Genomic DNA, 14,554 nt, shown 5'->3' on the forward strand with positions numbered 1-14,554 from the left:
CCAGATGGCTTGCACCCGAGGGTACTTAGGGAACTCAGTCAAGTAATTGCCAGACCATTGTTCCTAATTTTTACTGACAGTCTACTGACTGGAATGGTACCAGCTGATTGGATAAAAGCCAATGTAGCACCAATATTTAAAAAGGGCCCAAAATACATCCCTGGGAATTACAGACCAGTTAGCCTAACATTGATAGTATATAAACTCTTGGAGGGGATGATAAGGGACTATATACAAGATTTTGGTACGGGTGAGAACGGTATCATTAGCAGTAATCAGCATGAATTGTTCTTGCCAAACCAATCTATTAACCTTCTATGAGGAGGTGAGTTGCCATCTAGATAAAGGAAGGCCTGTGGATGTGGGGTATCTGGGTTTTGCAAAAGCATTTTACACAGTTCCCCATAAATGTTTACTGTACAAAATAAGGTCCGTTGACATGGACTATAGGGCGAGGACATGGATTGAAAACTGGCTACAAGGGCAAGTTCAGAGGGTGGTGATAAATGGGGAGTACTCGGAATGGTCAGGGATGGGTAGTGGGGTCCCCCCAGGGCTCTGTGCTTGGACCAATCCTATTTAATTGGTTCATAAACGACCTACAGTTCAATCTCTATTTGTGGACAATACTAAGCTAAGCAGGGCAATAACTTGTCCGCAGGATGTGGAAACCTTGCAAAAAGATCTGAACAAATTAATGGGTGGGCAACTACATGGGAAATGAGGTTCAATGTAGAAAAGTATAAAATAATGCATTTGGGTGGCAAAAATATGAATGCGATCTATGCACAGGGGGGAGAACCTCTGGAGGAATCTAGGATGGAAAAGGACATGGGGGTCCTAGTATGATAGGCGCAGCAATGGCATGCAATGCCAAGCTGCTGCTAACAAAGAAAATAGAATATTGGCATGCATTTAAAAGGGGATCAACTCCAGAGATAAAATAACACCATTTCCATATGCAGACGCAACCTATGAGCTCGCTTCTGCACACAAGAATGAGGGGACAGGGGTGCTTTAAAATTCTTTTTTATTATTATTATTTCTTTTATTACTTTTTTTACACTGTTCCTTTAATTCTTTTTAGCACTTTTATTCCCATCACAAAAAAGGTGAACCTTGTGATAGAAATAAGAAATAAGGCATTATAGGTACTCTTAATGGAGATATCTGAGGGTCTATAAGACCCCAAATCTTTCCTCTACCCCAGTAAGCATAAAAAAAAGAAAAAAAAACACACTGATCTCTGCTTTCCAGAAAAAAATGGCAGAATTTACATCTGCCAGAACCAGAGATAGCCGGGGACCATCTGGTTCACAGCTGGCTCTATGGTGACCTGACAGAACTGTTGTGTCGCATACACGCCTCCCCTCCCCCGATTACACAGCTAATCAGCCACTAGGATGGCTTTTACTAAAAAGGGAAAAGTTGGCTGAAAAAAAAAAAATACAGGGATGATGCCTGTAGCTGCAAGCATCATCCCGGTATAACCACGTCAACCCAAGGACATCCATGGTCATCCTTTGGTCGGAAAGTAGTTAATGTATTTAATTTCCAATGAAAGGTAACACCACAGCTGCTACATCATCCTATATCTGTTGACAGCTGTTGTGGTACAACATTTTGCTGCTAAGGATACATCTGCAATTTTCACAAGCTGCTCACAGGTCTCCATGGAGAAACCATCTGTCTTCAGGTGCGTGTCTGTAACAAGAAAGGAAATTGAGAAAAATTACAAATTACTGAGTATTTTCACCTCTCTTCCTATTCTTGAGGGCCACAGGAAGTCATAACCTTTGGGTTATACTGCTGTCTACTGGAGGACTGGACACTTGCAAACAACATGCCTCAGTTTAGTTGCAAAGTAGTACAGAGAGCATAATCATAAACACAAAGGGGTGGGAGTGTGCCTAAATAAACTCCAATAAAAGGATTCTACGTTGAGTATAATAATACTAAACTTCTTTCTCCTCCATTGAGGGACACCGGAAGACTTTAACCTTTGGAACATCCAAAAGCAGTCCAACTGAGGGGTGGGCAACAGAGCAAACAAAACAAACAGGCAAACAAATAGGCCCAAGAAACAAAAGAGGACTGAGGACTGCTTACAGCTAAAGAACCGCCTGAAGGACATTATGACTGATGCTGACATTAGATAAAACCACAATACCCACCTGGTAGAAATGAAAGAACGTGTGAATAGAAGACCAGATGGCAGCCTTGAGAAATGATTGCTTGATGTTGAAAAGCCCAAGAAGCACTCCCAGATCTAGAGTGTGTCTTGAACAGTGTTGGTCATCTTACTAGTCTTAAAAGTAGTTAGTTAAGTTACGAATTACTTCTCCCAAAAAGTAATTGCGTTAGTAACTCGGTTACTACATTGGAAAAGTAATTAGTTACTCAGGCAGCGATGGTGCCATCCTCTCCCACCACCACCCCTGCCTCTTACTGATCCCATCCCCCACCACCACTGATCTCATCCCTACCGTATCCCCCCCCCCCATCACCTCTGTAGGGAAGGGAGGGCATCAGTAAGAAGCAGAGGTGGTGGAGGACTTGAGGTGGATCGATTGCACTGCAATTCGAATCGCCAGACAGTCACTTACTTGAATGCCTCCAGGGATGCCTTACCTCATGGGGAGAGAGAGAGAGACCCTCCCCTTCACTTGATTGGTGTCAGCTAACTTCATTTTTCAGTGTCCGCTCCACCTCCCTACATTCTCTCTCTGGATAGGCGGGGCGGGATGGGGCGGTCCAGACAGTCTCTCTGAGTCTCAGCCTCTTCTCAGCTCAGTGGGCAAAAGCTCCCCTCCCCACAGCGGAACGAATGGCCAGGCAGCGCGGCCACGGTAGATGAAATTGAGGTAACTCCACCCAAGTAATGTAAACTGAGTTACCATGAGGGGAAGAGTAATCAGATTACATTTATTTTAACGGAGTTGCTTACATCACTGGTCTTGACAGGAAAGGGTGGAACCCAATCCTTAAGATAAGATTAGATGATGGTCTACCTAAGCCACTGAGAGATGGTGGAACGAGAAGCTGGAGCCCCATTAGGGGGTCCATTAGGAATTACAAAAAGTCTTCATAAACGAAGCATTGGCTGAGAGAGACTCTTACAGCCCTAACCACATCCAGACAAAATTTCATATTGGTAAACTAGAGCTGGACAATGGGATAGCTTAATAATGCCTTGGTTTAGCTGAAGGGCAGAAGCTACTTTAGGCAAGTAGGAGGTCACTAATAGCATCCTTATTGATGTTGTGAAGAGCTAATCTAAAGAGATGCTGCCCCCTGAGGGCCATGTTAAGCAAATTGTTTTTACACAAGGGTTCCACATTCCAGCACTAATGAAGGGCTCAGACGTGTTTGGATCAAACCTGCCAGGAAGCCCTTACTGCACACAGCCAATCATAGGCAGCGAGGCATTTCCCGATCCACAGCTGCACATACACAAGCTACCTATGATTGGCGGTGTGCAGTGACAGCTTGCTGGGGTGGTCCGATCCGAACACACCCGAGCCCATGATTATCCAGCACTTTAGCCAAAGTGTCCTACACATAAACTGACATACGAGAAATGAGATAGAAGGCTTCTAGCAAACCATCACAACTGAAATGTAATGCTACAGCCATCTGCTTCTCATGTTCTGTATGTGAGGGATCAGCAGCGGTCAGATTTCTTTTAAGGGATTCTGACCAGACAAATATGGTTTGACAAAGTAAGGTCACAGCAAGATTCTGGTTAAGGGCAGAGAACACCAGCAACAACAGAGTTTTAGAAGGGGCTTCCAACTGATTATTGACAGGCACATCTTGTGTTCTAATGGAACAGTAAGCGCCTAGATATGGCAGAACACTGCAGGGTCTGCTGTGAGCTTTGACTACTTCTGCAATTAATCCTCATTAAAATGGGCACCAATAAAGGTTAAGGGGACCAAACAACTTGCAATGTTTCCAATTTTTATAGAGAAATGGTTGGAAAATTGGGTGCAAAGGGAAAGCCTCTGAAACCTTAGAGGTTTTAAATGACCCAAGGCTGGAGACCGCTCTGGTAGAAAAAAACGTTCTGATCCTCTAGTTTCAGGGCGGTGCACGATGCATCATTAAAATAGAATTATAGGCAGTATCGGAGTGGTATAACGCCTATAAGGTTTATTTTTGCCCTGTTTCTCCCATGAGGGGGGGGGGAGAATTTACTTTCACTTCGTGTCCTATACCCTGAAAACAAAGGGAATCGCTTGGAGACCCCCAAGTGACCAGAACTAGTGTCCCCATTGGCAGATTTCCCCTCTATTACTTTTCTGGGGACAGCCCAAATTTGAACTTTTTTCGCTTTCAATAATAATGGTAAACAGGACAAATAGAGAGGGTGAATCCCCCTAATGAGGACACGGACAGCAAAAAAAAAAAAAAAAAACTGACAGATGTTCTAATCCCTCTCCACTCTATCCAAAACTAAAACAAAAACAAAGTTTTGCCTTTAGTTATACGTTAAGGACTGAAATGGTCTCCTTTATTTGTGAATGGACACCTAACAGGCAAGCTCATCAGTGAAAGCCTGGTTGCAAGCCATTAAGGCCGCAGGCAAATCAGATATACAATGTAGAATCTGCAGGAGAAGAAGTGGATTCTTCCATTTTTTTGACGCGTTTCGTAGAGATTAAGTCTTCAGAGGGCCTCTGAAGGCGTAATCACTACGAAACGCATCAGAGCGTGGAACGATTGGGCGTCCATCCCGGGACTCACAGCGGCCTGATCTGAGCAATTTTGACCGATGGTGAGCGGACGACAAATGGTGATATGCTGACTATTTTAGTTGTATTTGAGTTGTATTTTAAGGGGGAAGGGGATTCTGAAGTAATAAAAGGTATCACACTATGTGGAGTATTCCCTTGTATATTTATATGGTACCAACTTATTACAACTAAGTTAACATTGCCTGGGTCCTGATACGAAGTGTGGAGTGAGCGCTGCGACCAGAAATACTGCTGAGAGGCATGAGAAAGGCGCTATAGATACAAACTGCTGGTAAGCAGAAGCACAAAGGGGCACTTCACCCGGTGGAATGGTGGAGGCATAGTGATAGGTGAGCTTGTGAATTGCATCACTGGTGGAGCCTCACAGCTGAATATCGCATTTTACGGCACTAGTATCTTGTGGACTAATTGGGCTGAATGGTGCCGGTTTTTCTAAAGCATGAGAGGATTAACAGCTGATATGGATTTGTGAATGGACATTTGAACTGTCTCCACTCTAAGGATTTATTTAATGTTAGAGAGGACTGGCAGCTGACTTGGATCTTTCAATAGATATTAGAATTGTTTCCAACCTAAGGATTTTATAGCAAGCAAATAATGAGTAATGCAATAATATAAAGTTGTTGGCATGTATTCAGTACAATCTGCATGCATACTATAAATAGAGCGCTGTTAGTGTATAATTTTTTAATTAGACACATGTTTTATGGTATTAGGGTTTAATTTTAAATAACAGCAGCTGCATTTAGTATTTCCATTTGATCGCTGGGGTCAAAGGACACAAGTTGTCCCTTGAGGTGTGTGAGTGGATAGCCAGCTATAGATGAGGCTGGTGGCAAGTTTTTTGTTATCACATTGGTGTTTGTATTGGTCCAGCAGCGCACCAACATCTTTGCAGCCATTGTGCTATTTGCTGGTTGTTTGGTGTGCTCCTGTACCTTTAAGAAGGGGTAGCTCCCCTTCAGTCCACCTGCCCTCATCTATCCATCAGAATGCATGTGCCTCCACTGTGGAGACACTCATATTTTAGTGTTAGGACCACAGATACCAGGGTGCCGTGATGTGGCTCACGCATGCGTTTGCAAATGCGTGCAGACTAAACCCCTGTTTTTAATGCATACTGTTAGACAGGTTTATTCAGTTGTCTGTGAACTGGTGGTAAGTAGGCTTTGGTTTTTCCCTGGGCATCCACCAGGCTTTTGTTGTTAGTGGGAAGAGTTACCCTAGACCAGTGATGGCGAACCTTGACACCCCAGATGTTTTGGAACTACATTTCCCATGATGCTCATGCATTCTGCAGTGTAGTTGAGCATCATGATAAATGTAGTTCCAAAACATCTGGGGTGCCAAGGTTCGCCATCACTGCCCTAGACTGACCTACAGTTTTTATTTTGTTTGCCAATGTCCGGTCCTCCTGTAGGCAGCAGTATGACCCAAAATGTTAAGAGACTTCCTGTGTCCATCAGTGGACAAGAAAGAAAAATCATTTTCAGGAATTGCTGGTCAAAACAAGAATATACTGTATGTTTGGGGCTAATCCAATATGGTAATAAAAAAGCCAATGTAATATGCAAAGTGCATGCTCCCTGAGCAGTGAGCACCAATTACATTTCAGTTTACTGAAGTTTAAATACTGAAACCTGAATTCTGATTGGTTCCTGTGGGTTTTTGGACTTTGCATACTAAGATTTGCACTGTGGACAGATAACAAATTTGTGATTTAAGGCAAATTTTTTTAAAAACTCTTCTCCCATATAAATGCATTTCAGTTGAAACCATACAATAAAAAAAAAAAAGCAACAAACATCCAGATTTTAAACTTCTACCCTGCCACTTACGTTTTGATGTGGTTTGCACCAAGATCCCCTGTAACTCCTCGGGACTGATCTCCTGGTCCTGAAATGCAACAAAAAAGTAGAAAATGGAAGAATGCACTGTTCTTACCACAATAATTGACCTACACTTAAAGAGACTCTATAATTTGAATACATGCTCCTCTAACCTTATTGCAAATATGTATTTCATTAAATCAGGGAAAAGTATCTGGTTCTTTAGTCTAGATGGGCGAAACCAACCATTACGGGTACCTACCTTTCCTGTTTCTATCTGCTGCCTTATACATTTGTCAGAGCCCTGTGAAATACCCAATTCTTTATGAGAAGAGGGCATGCGATTCTTTCTCATACCTCCCGCAATGCGGCATACAGCCTAAGCAATGTCACATGGGATAAGAGAAGGTCTTTATCCCTGTGTAAGCTCCTAACCAAACTGACCTAGAATCTACACAAAGCTGTTCCTTAAGTCTCAGGTAGGCAAACCAGCAAGGAGGAACGCAAGCATCATAAAACATGGGGCTTGTTTGTTAGACCTCATGCACAGTGCCTCTAAACTCCCCTGCATGTTAGCCTATGTGTCAATAACACGTAAACTTTTAGAGGCGTTTGGTGGCAGAAGAGTTTAGGCGCAAAAAAAAAAAAAAAAACACTGCCAGTGCATCCCAGAGCAACAGCATTTTGTCAGAAAAAATGCATGAAAACCTGTCTAAATGCGTGTTAACACTAGGCTCATTTAGCACTTGAGCATTAATTTCAATGGCCAAAATAAATTATTTATTCCGGCCAATTAAATTAAGGCCTAAACGATTGCTGCTGTAAACGCGGCTAAACACGTTAAACACGTTTACAAGCATCAGGCATTTTTTTTAGCCAAAAATCGTTGCTACAAGGAGTAGGCTTTTAGGGGGAGTTAAAAAAAATTCCAGTGTACATGAGGCCTTAAAAGCTAAGTTCACTCTTCAGAACATCTTACATATTACACCCCGTATTTAGGGTGTAACATATTAACTTGTAACTTGCTGTTAAATTTTGCCGGTATTCGCCTACACAGCTATCATTCATTCACAGCAATCTGTGAATGGAAATGAATGTCAGCAGACAGCTCGTAGTTCTCAATGAACTTTGAGGGTGCTGATGAGCATCCTGGTAGTCTAATGGCACTTCCTTCAGTTTTCTAACAGAAAGCCATGGTATGGGCAAGAAAGCTGGAGCCTGACATTGCACCTGCGATCCACGGATCCTTGGTGCAATGTTTTGATGGCTTCTGTGGGGAAAAAAAACAAAGGCACTTTTTTGTGCAACAATTAGTGCATTATTATCTTTCCTAAAAATATTAACTTAGCCTTTAAGTGAATCTGTTATTTTCCCCCAAAGTAGAGGTTTGGTTTAAGTGTGCATTAATTTTGCCCAGTACAAGTTTATATAAATGACGTCTCTTGCCTGCCCAGAAAGACGTTTAAAATGGTTGGTGAATTCTTCCATTGTCATCCGGAGCTCACTCTCCTGCAGGGACAAGAACACAAATCAAAGATAATATCAGAAAAAAAGAGATCATTTTTTATTCATGCAGATATTTTTTCCTGACGATAATTTTTTATATAACTGTTGAACAATATTTCAGCAAAGCACTTTCATATTTCCAGATGTTTCTTACACCTACTTTGTGTCTAAAAGCAAATGTGGCTCTTCCCCAGGGAACATGTCCTTGACACCCTAGTCTTATGGGAAGTAGGTTGAATAATGCTAGCAGAAGCTTAGTAGTGCAGGGAAATGTAAAACCGGTGCAGGCCAATATTTAAAAAAAATAATTGAAATTTAGGTAGAACTGAAGTCAAAACGTTTTAGTTATTATTAGAGAGAGTAGGGGGGAGGGTTATAACAACCGTCGTGTTTGTAATGCCATCTAGTTGGAGAGACTTCCCTTCATTTCCTGTCCCATAACCACAACAAGAAGTGACGGGAAATCCCTTTAAAGTAATATAAATCCCTGATGGTCACCAGTGTACCCATTGAAAGTGACAGTCACTAGTGTACCCATTGAAGTATTTCCTCCATTTCTGTTCTGGTCACTCAAAATTTGGAACCGCATTTAAAACCTGGCAGGTGTTCTAATCTAAAAAAAAACTAAAAGTAAAACAAGTTTTACCTTCAGTGTAGTCTGGATGGTTCAAACCTGAACTTTTGCTATAAGGAAAAATAATAATTAAAGTGGTTGAAAACCCTCTCATATACCCAGTGAAGTGAAAGGCCTCAGATGATACACAGAGATGAAACAATTCCTCCTACATAAGTTCTACTTGTTTATCCGCAGTCTTCTCTTGTCTACAACCCTTCAAAAGTGCACAATTGTGACAAAATCCTTCTTCATCTATGATGAGTACAGAGGAAGTGGTGGAGAGCTGCAGTTACAGCTCTTATACACTATGTGAGAGCTGAAAGGGACACTACCCCCCACCCACATAAGCAGAGGAATGAAGGAACATGCAGAACTGTATTCTGCACAGATCAAACTGCGTGCTTATCTCCCTCCCTCCCTCCCCGTCACAAATTTTATCACATGTGTCGGGAAAACTTCTCAGAAGTGACTCATGCTGCTAACAGAGAAATGAAGCACCAGAGAGAAATGACATATAGAGCTTTGAAGAGAGCTAAGCACTATAGATATACAGTATGTGCTTAGTTCAAATTTCATGACTGAGGTTTACAACCACTTTAAAGGGGTTGTAAAGGTAAATGTTTTTTCACCTTAATGCATTCTATGCATTAAGGTACAAAAACATCTGGCAGAGCCGATGCCCCGAGCCCCCCCCGTTTTACTTATCTCACCCCTCGAAAATAACGCACTCGCCCCCGCCGTTCCTCTTCACCACTCAGCCTGGCCGCTGATTGGTTGGAGCGGATGGATGGAAAGCAGCGAAGCCATTGGCTCGCGCTGCTGTCAATCACATCTACTGATTCAGAGCGCTGGGGGCGGGGCCGTGTGATACAGCGAGCGGCTATAGCCGCTGGCTGTATCACGGGAGCGCGCCCACAGATGCTTCTCACCATGCGAGGGAGCTCGCATGAACGTGAGAAGTACCTGTGGGAGGAAGCAGAGACAGCCGCCGAGGGACCCCAGAAAAGCAGGTTCGGGAGCCACTCTGTGCAAAACCAGCTGCACAGTGGAGGTAAGTATGTTTGTTATTTAAAAAAAAAAAATAATTAACTTTACAATCCCTTTAAGCATCTTTAAATCTTTATAAGACTGGACACATCAAGGAAGGAAAGTGAAGCTAGAGCATCTTTGCCTTGAGGGTAAACTTTTTAGAAATATTTTTAAAACATGATTATATCCTCTGCAAATATCCTTTGTTCTATAATAGAAACCTATTTCATGAACGTAGAGTTAAAACTTAGCTTTCACTTATACATTATATACAATATGTAACATTATTTTCACAAACACAGTTAAGGAACATATCTTGTACTGGAAGACACGTACCTGAAATACCTTGTCCTTTGCGCTGATCTCACAGTCAACCTCCCTGAGGAACAATACAGGCCAATGAGGACACTGGTAATACTTTCTTACTCAAGAATTAAGAAAAAAATTCCACTTATAAACATTCGATTAAATGTAAAAGAAAACTGTACAGTTCAATGTACTTTTCACGCTGCCGTTTGTATGAATGGATCTGAGAAATTAGCTGTATTTGTTTTCATTCTCAGCTTGTTATAGCTGCTAGCAATAGTCACTGTTTTCTCCCGGCCTGGACGGCTCACTACGCAATGGCTTTGTGGGAGGAATTCCCCCATGCAACTAAATAAAACAGCTCCCTCTATGGCCAGCCTTAGGTAGATCATACATTAAGCAACCATGGGTTGCAGCAAAGAAAATTGCTTCATATTCAGTGTTGATGAGGAAATCCCTCCAGCTGAGCTATTGTATTATTACACTGGGAGGTTTCCCAGGCATGAGAATGCTATAGCCACCAGCAGCGATCGAACAAAAAAAAAAAAAGCCCAATAAGCTGGTTGTACTGAAGTCGATCGAGTGATCAACTTCAGCACAACCAGCCTGCCCATACATGGATCAACATTCAGTCGATTCCTGCTGAACCAGCCAAATTTCGATTTGTCTATGGTAGGCTTTATTCCTATGCCCAGAATATTGTTTTCGCAACTACAGACATAAAAAAAGGAAGTGTTTCAGGAGACACACTAAAGGCCCATACACACGATCAGACTTTTTGACAACAAACATACAAATTAGCTGTTTTGGAGCAACATCCAACTGTGTGTACGCTCCATCGGACAAACTTTTTTGGTTTTCATCGGACTTTTGTTGTCTGTCGAACGGACAAACTTTCTGGCAACAAAAGTCCGATGGAGCAAAGTCTGATCGTGTGTACAGAAAACCATAAGACTTTTGTACAAAGTACAAACAGGCATGCTCAGAACCAATGCAAAAGATCAGACAACAATACAGAAGTTGACCAAAGGTGGCGGTAAAGAGCAGAAAAACCACATGATTTGGTGAAAGTTGGCTAAAAAAGTCCTGCTGTGTGTATGCAATACAAGTTCAGGGCCGACGCCCTTTGTACAAAAAACCAAGGGAAAGTTTGTACAAAGTCCTATAGTGTGTATGAGGCTTAAGACAAACAGAATAAGTTAATGTGTTGAGATTTCTTACTTGAATGTGGTTTTTGTCTCAGTAAAGACTCTTAGGTTGAAGGAAGCCTCTTCATGAGGCATGAAGGTGGTGGGAATGATCAGGTATTGCCCAGGCGGTAGATTATAGCGACCGGTGAGATCTCGCTTGGCTATATATGGTGTGAGAACCATAGGAATCAGATTGGAGACAGTGTTCACTCTCTGTGATACCTTTGTCATTTGATCAAACTGGGAGAGAGACAACATGACATAAGTACACTGATAGAATGTGTGCTACATAATAAAACAAATCTATACCTAAACATTAACACTTAGTGAGATTTATAAAGCACAGTGAAGCCTTCCTAAAATTCTCACTTCCACCATATATTCCAAAATTAGGGGTTTACATCTCATTTTAGGATAGCGGTTGGAGGCCTGCAAATCTTTCCTTTACTTTACCATCTGTGGATCCAGAATTACATTGGCACACAAAACAATCTGTTACATATACTATAGTAACAGACTGCATGGGATATTAACAGGGTCAGACAGTAAAGCTGGCTATACAATTCTTTACTCTTTCCTCCATCCACACAAACAAGATGGATGAAATGATCCTGCTGCCAGGACGTGGTATTCTGACAGCGGCTCCTGCTGCTGTCTGAATAAACTGCAGTTTTCCAGTATGATGATAGACTTCTGTTAAAGAGGAGGGCCGTTTAAAAAAAAAATAAGTCAGCAGCTGCAAACACTGCAGCTGCTGACTTAATAAGCCCACTTACCTGTCCAGGGCGCCCGCGATGTCGGCCGCCCAAGGCCGACCCGTCCCTCGGGTCCCGGCGCTGCCATTCCTTCTAAGGGAAACAGGCAGTGGAGCCTTACGGCTTCACTGCCCGTTTCCTACTGCGCATGCGCGAGTCATGCAGCGCTTTGTGAATGGGACGCGCTGTGTTCTGGAACACACAGTTCCCAGAACACAGCGCGACCCATTACCCAGAAGACAACGCGACGAGGAGAGAAGACCAGAAGATCTCCGCGGAGGAGGAAGAGGAAGATTAGGATTATGTGCCTAGCAACAGGCATTTCTGGTAAGTAAAAAAAATGTTTTTTCATTTTTTTTTTTTAGATTTTTTTGTAATTTTTAATATATATATTTTTTTTCAGGGTGGCCCTCCACTTTAAGAGAATCAGACCACCACATACGGACAGAAATTTTACCAGTCCCTGCTGAAGTGTCTGAATTTTTATCAGTGTATGGCCAGCTTGATTGCATAGACTGTAGTAACAATTGAAACAATACAAACATGGGATGAGACAGCTGCTTTAAAACACCAACATTTTCAAAGGGAAATACGGGAAATTTTTCTCGTTTAGTTATAAAGTCTAAAGCCGCGTACACACGGGGCGGACTGTCTGGCCAACTTAGTCCGTCAGACAATCCGACGGACAGTCCGTCATACTTTCGAATGAACGGACTTGCCCACACACGGCACTTTTTGAGCGGACTAATACGGCGTACTAAGTCCGTCATACTATCCGCCCTACTTTTGAAATGAACGGACTCGCCCACACACGCGGAGGAAAGTCCGCTCATTTCGAGCGCGTCTCCAGGTAGGCGGGGCCCGCGAAGGAGAAGTCGCTGACCCCACCGCCTGGAATGGACTTAAAGGGGAACCCCAACGCCGAAAAAAATCGGCGTGGGGGTCCCCCCCCCCCCCAAGTCCACAACAGACCCTTGTCCGAGCACGCTACCCGGCCAGCCAGGAAAGGGGGGCGAGCGAGCGCCCCCCCTCCTGAGCCGTACCAGGCCGCGTGCCCTCAACATGGGGGGGTGCCTTGGGGAAGGGGGGGCCGCGCGGCCCCCCCACCCCAAAGCACCTTGTCCCCATGTTGATGAGGACAAGGGCCTCTTCCCGACAACCCTGGCCGTTGGTTGTCGGGGTCTGCGGGCGGGGGGCTTATCGGAATCCGGGAGCCCCCTTTAATAAGGGGGCCCCCGGATACCGGCCCCCCACCCTATGTGAATGAGTATGGGGTACAATGTACCCCTACCCATTCACCTGTAAAATAAAAGTACAAAAAAAAACACAACACACGAGATAAAATACTTTATTGCACAGCTCCGGGGGTCTTCCGTCTTCGGGGGTCTTCTCGCCGGACTCCTCCGCTATCTTCTTGTAGCTCTTTTGCTAGCGGAGGAGTCCGGCTTTCTTCCTCGCCGCCGGCCTCTTCTCCCGACTTCGGGGGTCTTGTCCCCCTCTTCGGTTCTTCTGCCGGGCCACCGCGCCTTCTTATAGCTCTTTTACAGGCGGTGGCCCGGTCTTCTGTCGCCGCCGTCGCCGCCGCCTTCCGTTCTTCTTCTTCTTCTTCTTCTTCTTCTCCAGGAGATGTTGCCTCGACGATCTCTCCGGCCGGTATGCCAGGGACGCACTGCGCGGCCACTTATATAGGGACAATGGGGCGGTGTCACATGGCTTTATGTCACATGGGTTGGTGTCACGTGGTGACCCCGCCCCCTTACGATGTCATAGTCCCCATGTGACATCAACCCATGTGACCAACCCATGTGACATAAAGCCATGTGACACCGCCCCATTGTCCCTATATAAGTGGCCGCGCAGTGCGTCCCTGGCATTCCGGCCGGAGAGATCGTCGAGGCAACATCTCCTGGAGAAGAAGAAGAAGAAGAACGGAAGACGGCGGCGACAGAAGACCGGGCCACCGCCTGTAAAAGAGCTATAAGAAGGCGCGGTGGCCCGGCAGAAGAACCGAAGAGGGGGACAAGACCCCCGAAGTTGGGAGAAGAGGCCGGCGGCGAGGAAGAAAGCCGGACTCCTCCGCTAGCAAAAGAGCTACAAGAAGATAGCGGAAGACCCCCGGAGCTGTGCAATAAAGTATTTTATCTCGTGTGTTGTGTTTTTTTTTGTACTTTTATTTTACAGGTGAATGGGTAGGGGTACATTGTACCCCATACTCATTCACATAGGGTGGGGGGCCGGTATCCGGGGGCCCCCTTATTAAAGGGGGCTCCCGGATTCCGATAAGCCCCCCGCCCGCAGACCCCGACAACCAACGGCCAGGGTTGTCGGGAAGAGGCCCTTGTCCTCATCAACATGGGGACAAGGTGCTTTGGGGTGGGGGGGCCGCGCGGCCCCAAGGCACCCCCCCTGGTACGGCTCAGGAGGGGGGGCGCTCGCTCGCCCCCCTTTCCTGGCCGGCCGGGTAGCGTGCTCGGACAAGGGTCTTTTGTGGACTTGGGGGGGACCCCCACGCCGATTTTTTTCGGCGTTGGGGTTCCCCTTTAAGTCCATACCAGGCGGCGGG

The 14,554-nt window shown here is 44.6% G+C and overlaps 1 protein-coding gene across 2 annotated transcripts in view; it reads right to left on the reverse strand.

The window, feature by feature from the left end:
- LOC143982295 (calpain-2 catalytic subunit-like) overlaps positions 1-14,554 on the reverse strand; it is a 260,340-nt gene that overhangs the window by 42,028 nt on the left and 203,758 nt on the right. For both annotated transcript variants that reach the window (XM_077480899.1, XM_077480891.1), the window contains 5 exons: positions 11,268-11,476; positions 10,077-10,119; positions 8,036-8,098; positions 6,599-6,656; positions 1,640-1,704 (listed from right to left, as the gene is read on the reverse strand). In XM_077480899.1, the coding sequence (XP_077337025.1) occupies positions 1,640-1,704; positions 6,599-6,656; positions 8,036-8,098; positions 10,077-10,119; positions 11,268-11,476 (438 nt within the window). The remainder of the gene's footprint in view (positions 1-1,639; positions 1,705-6,598; positions 6,657-8,035; positions 8,099-10,076; positions 10,120-11,267; positions 11,477-14,554) is intronic.

The sequence above is a fragment of the Lithobates pipiens genome, unplaced genomic scaffold, assembly GCF_037356315.1.
Source record: "Lithobates pipiens isolate NorthernLeopardFrog02 unplaced genomic scaffold, aLitPip1_a1.2 Scaffold_1, whole genome shotgun sequence".
NCBI lineage: Eukaryota > Metazoa > Chordata > Amphibia > Anura > Ranidae > Lithobates > Lithobates pipiens.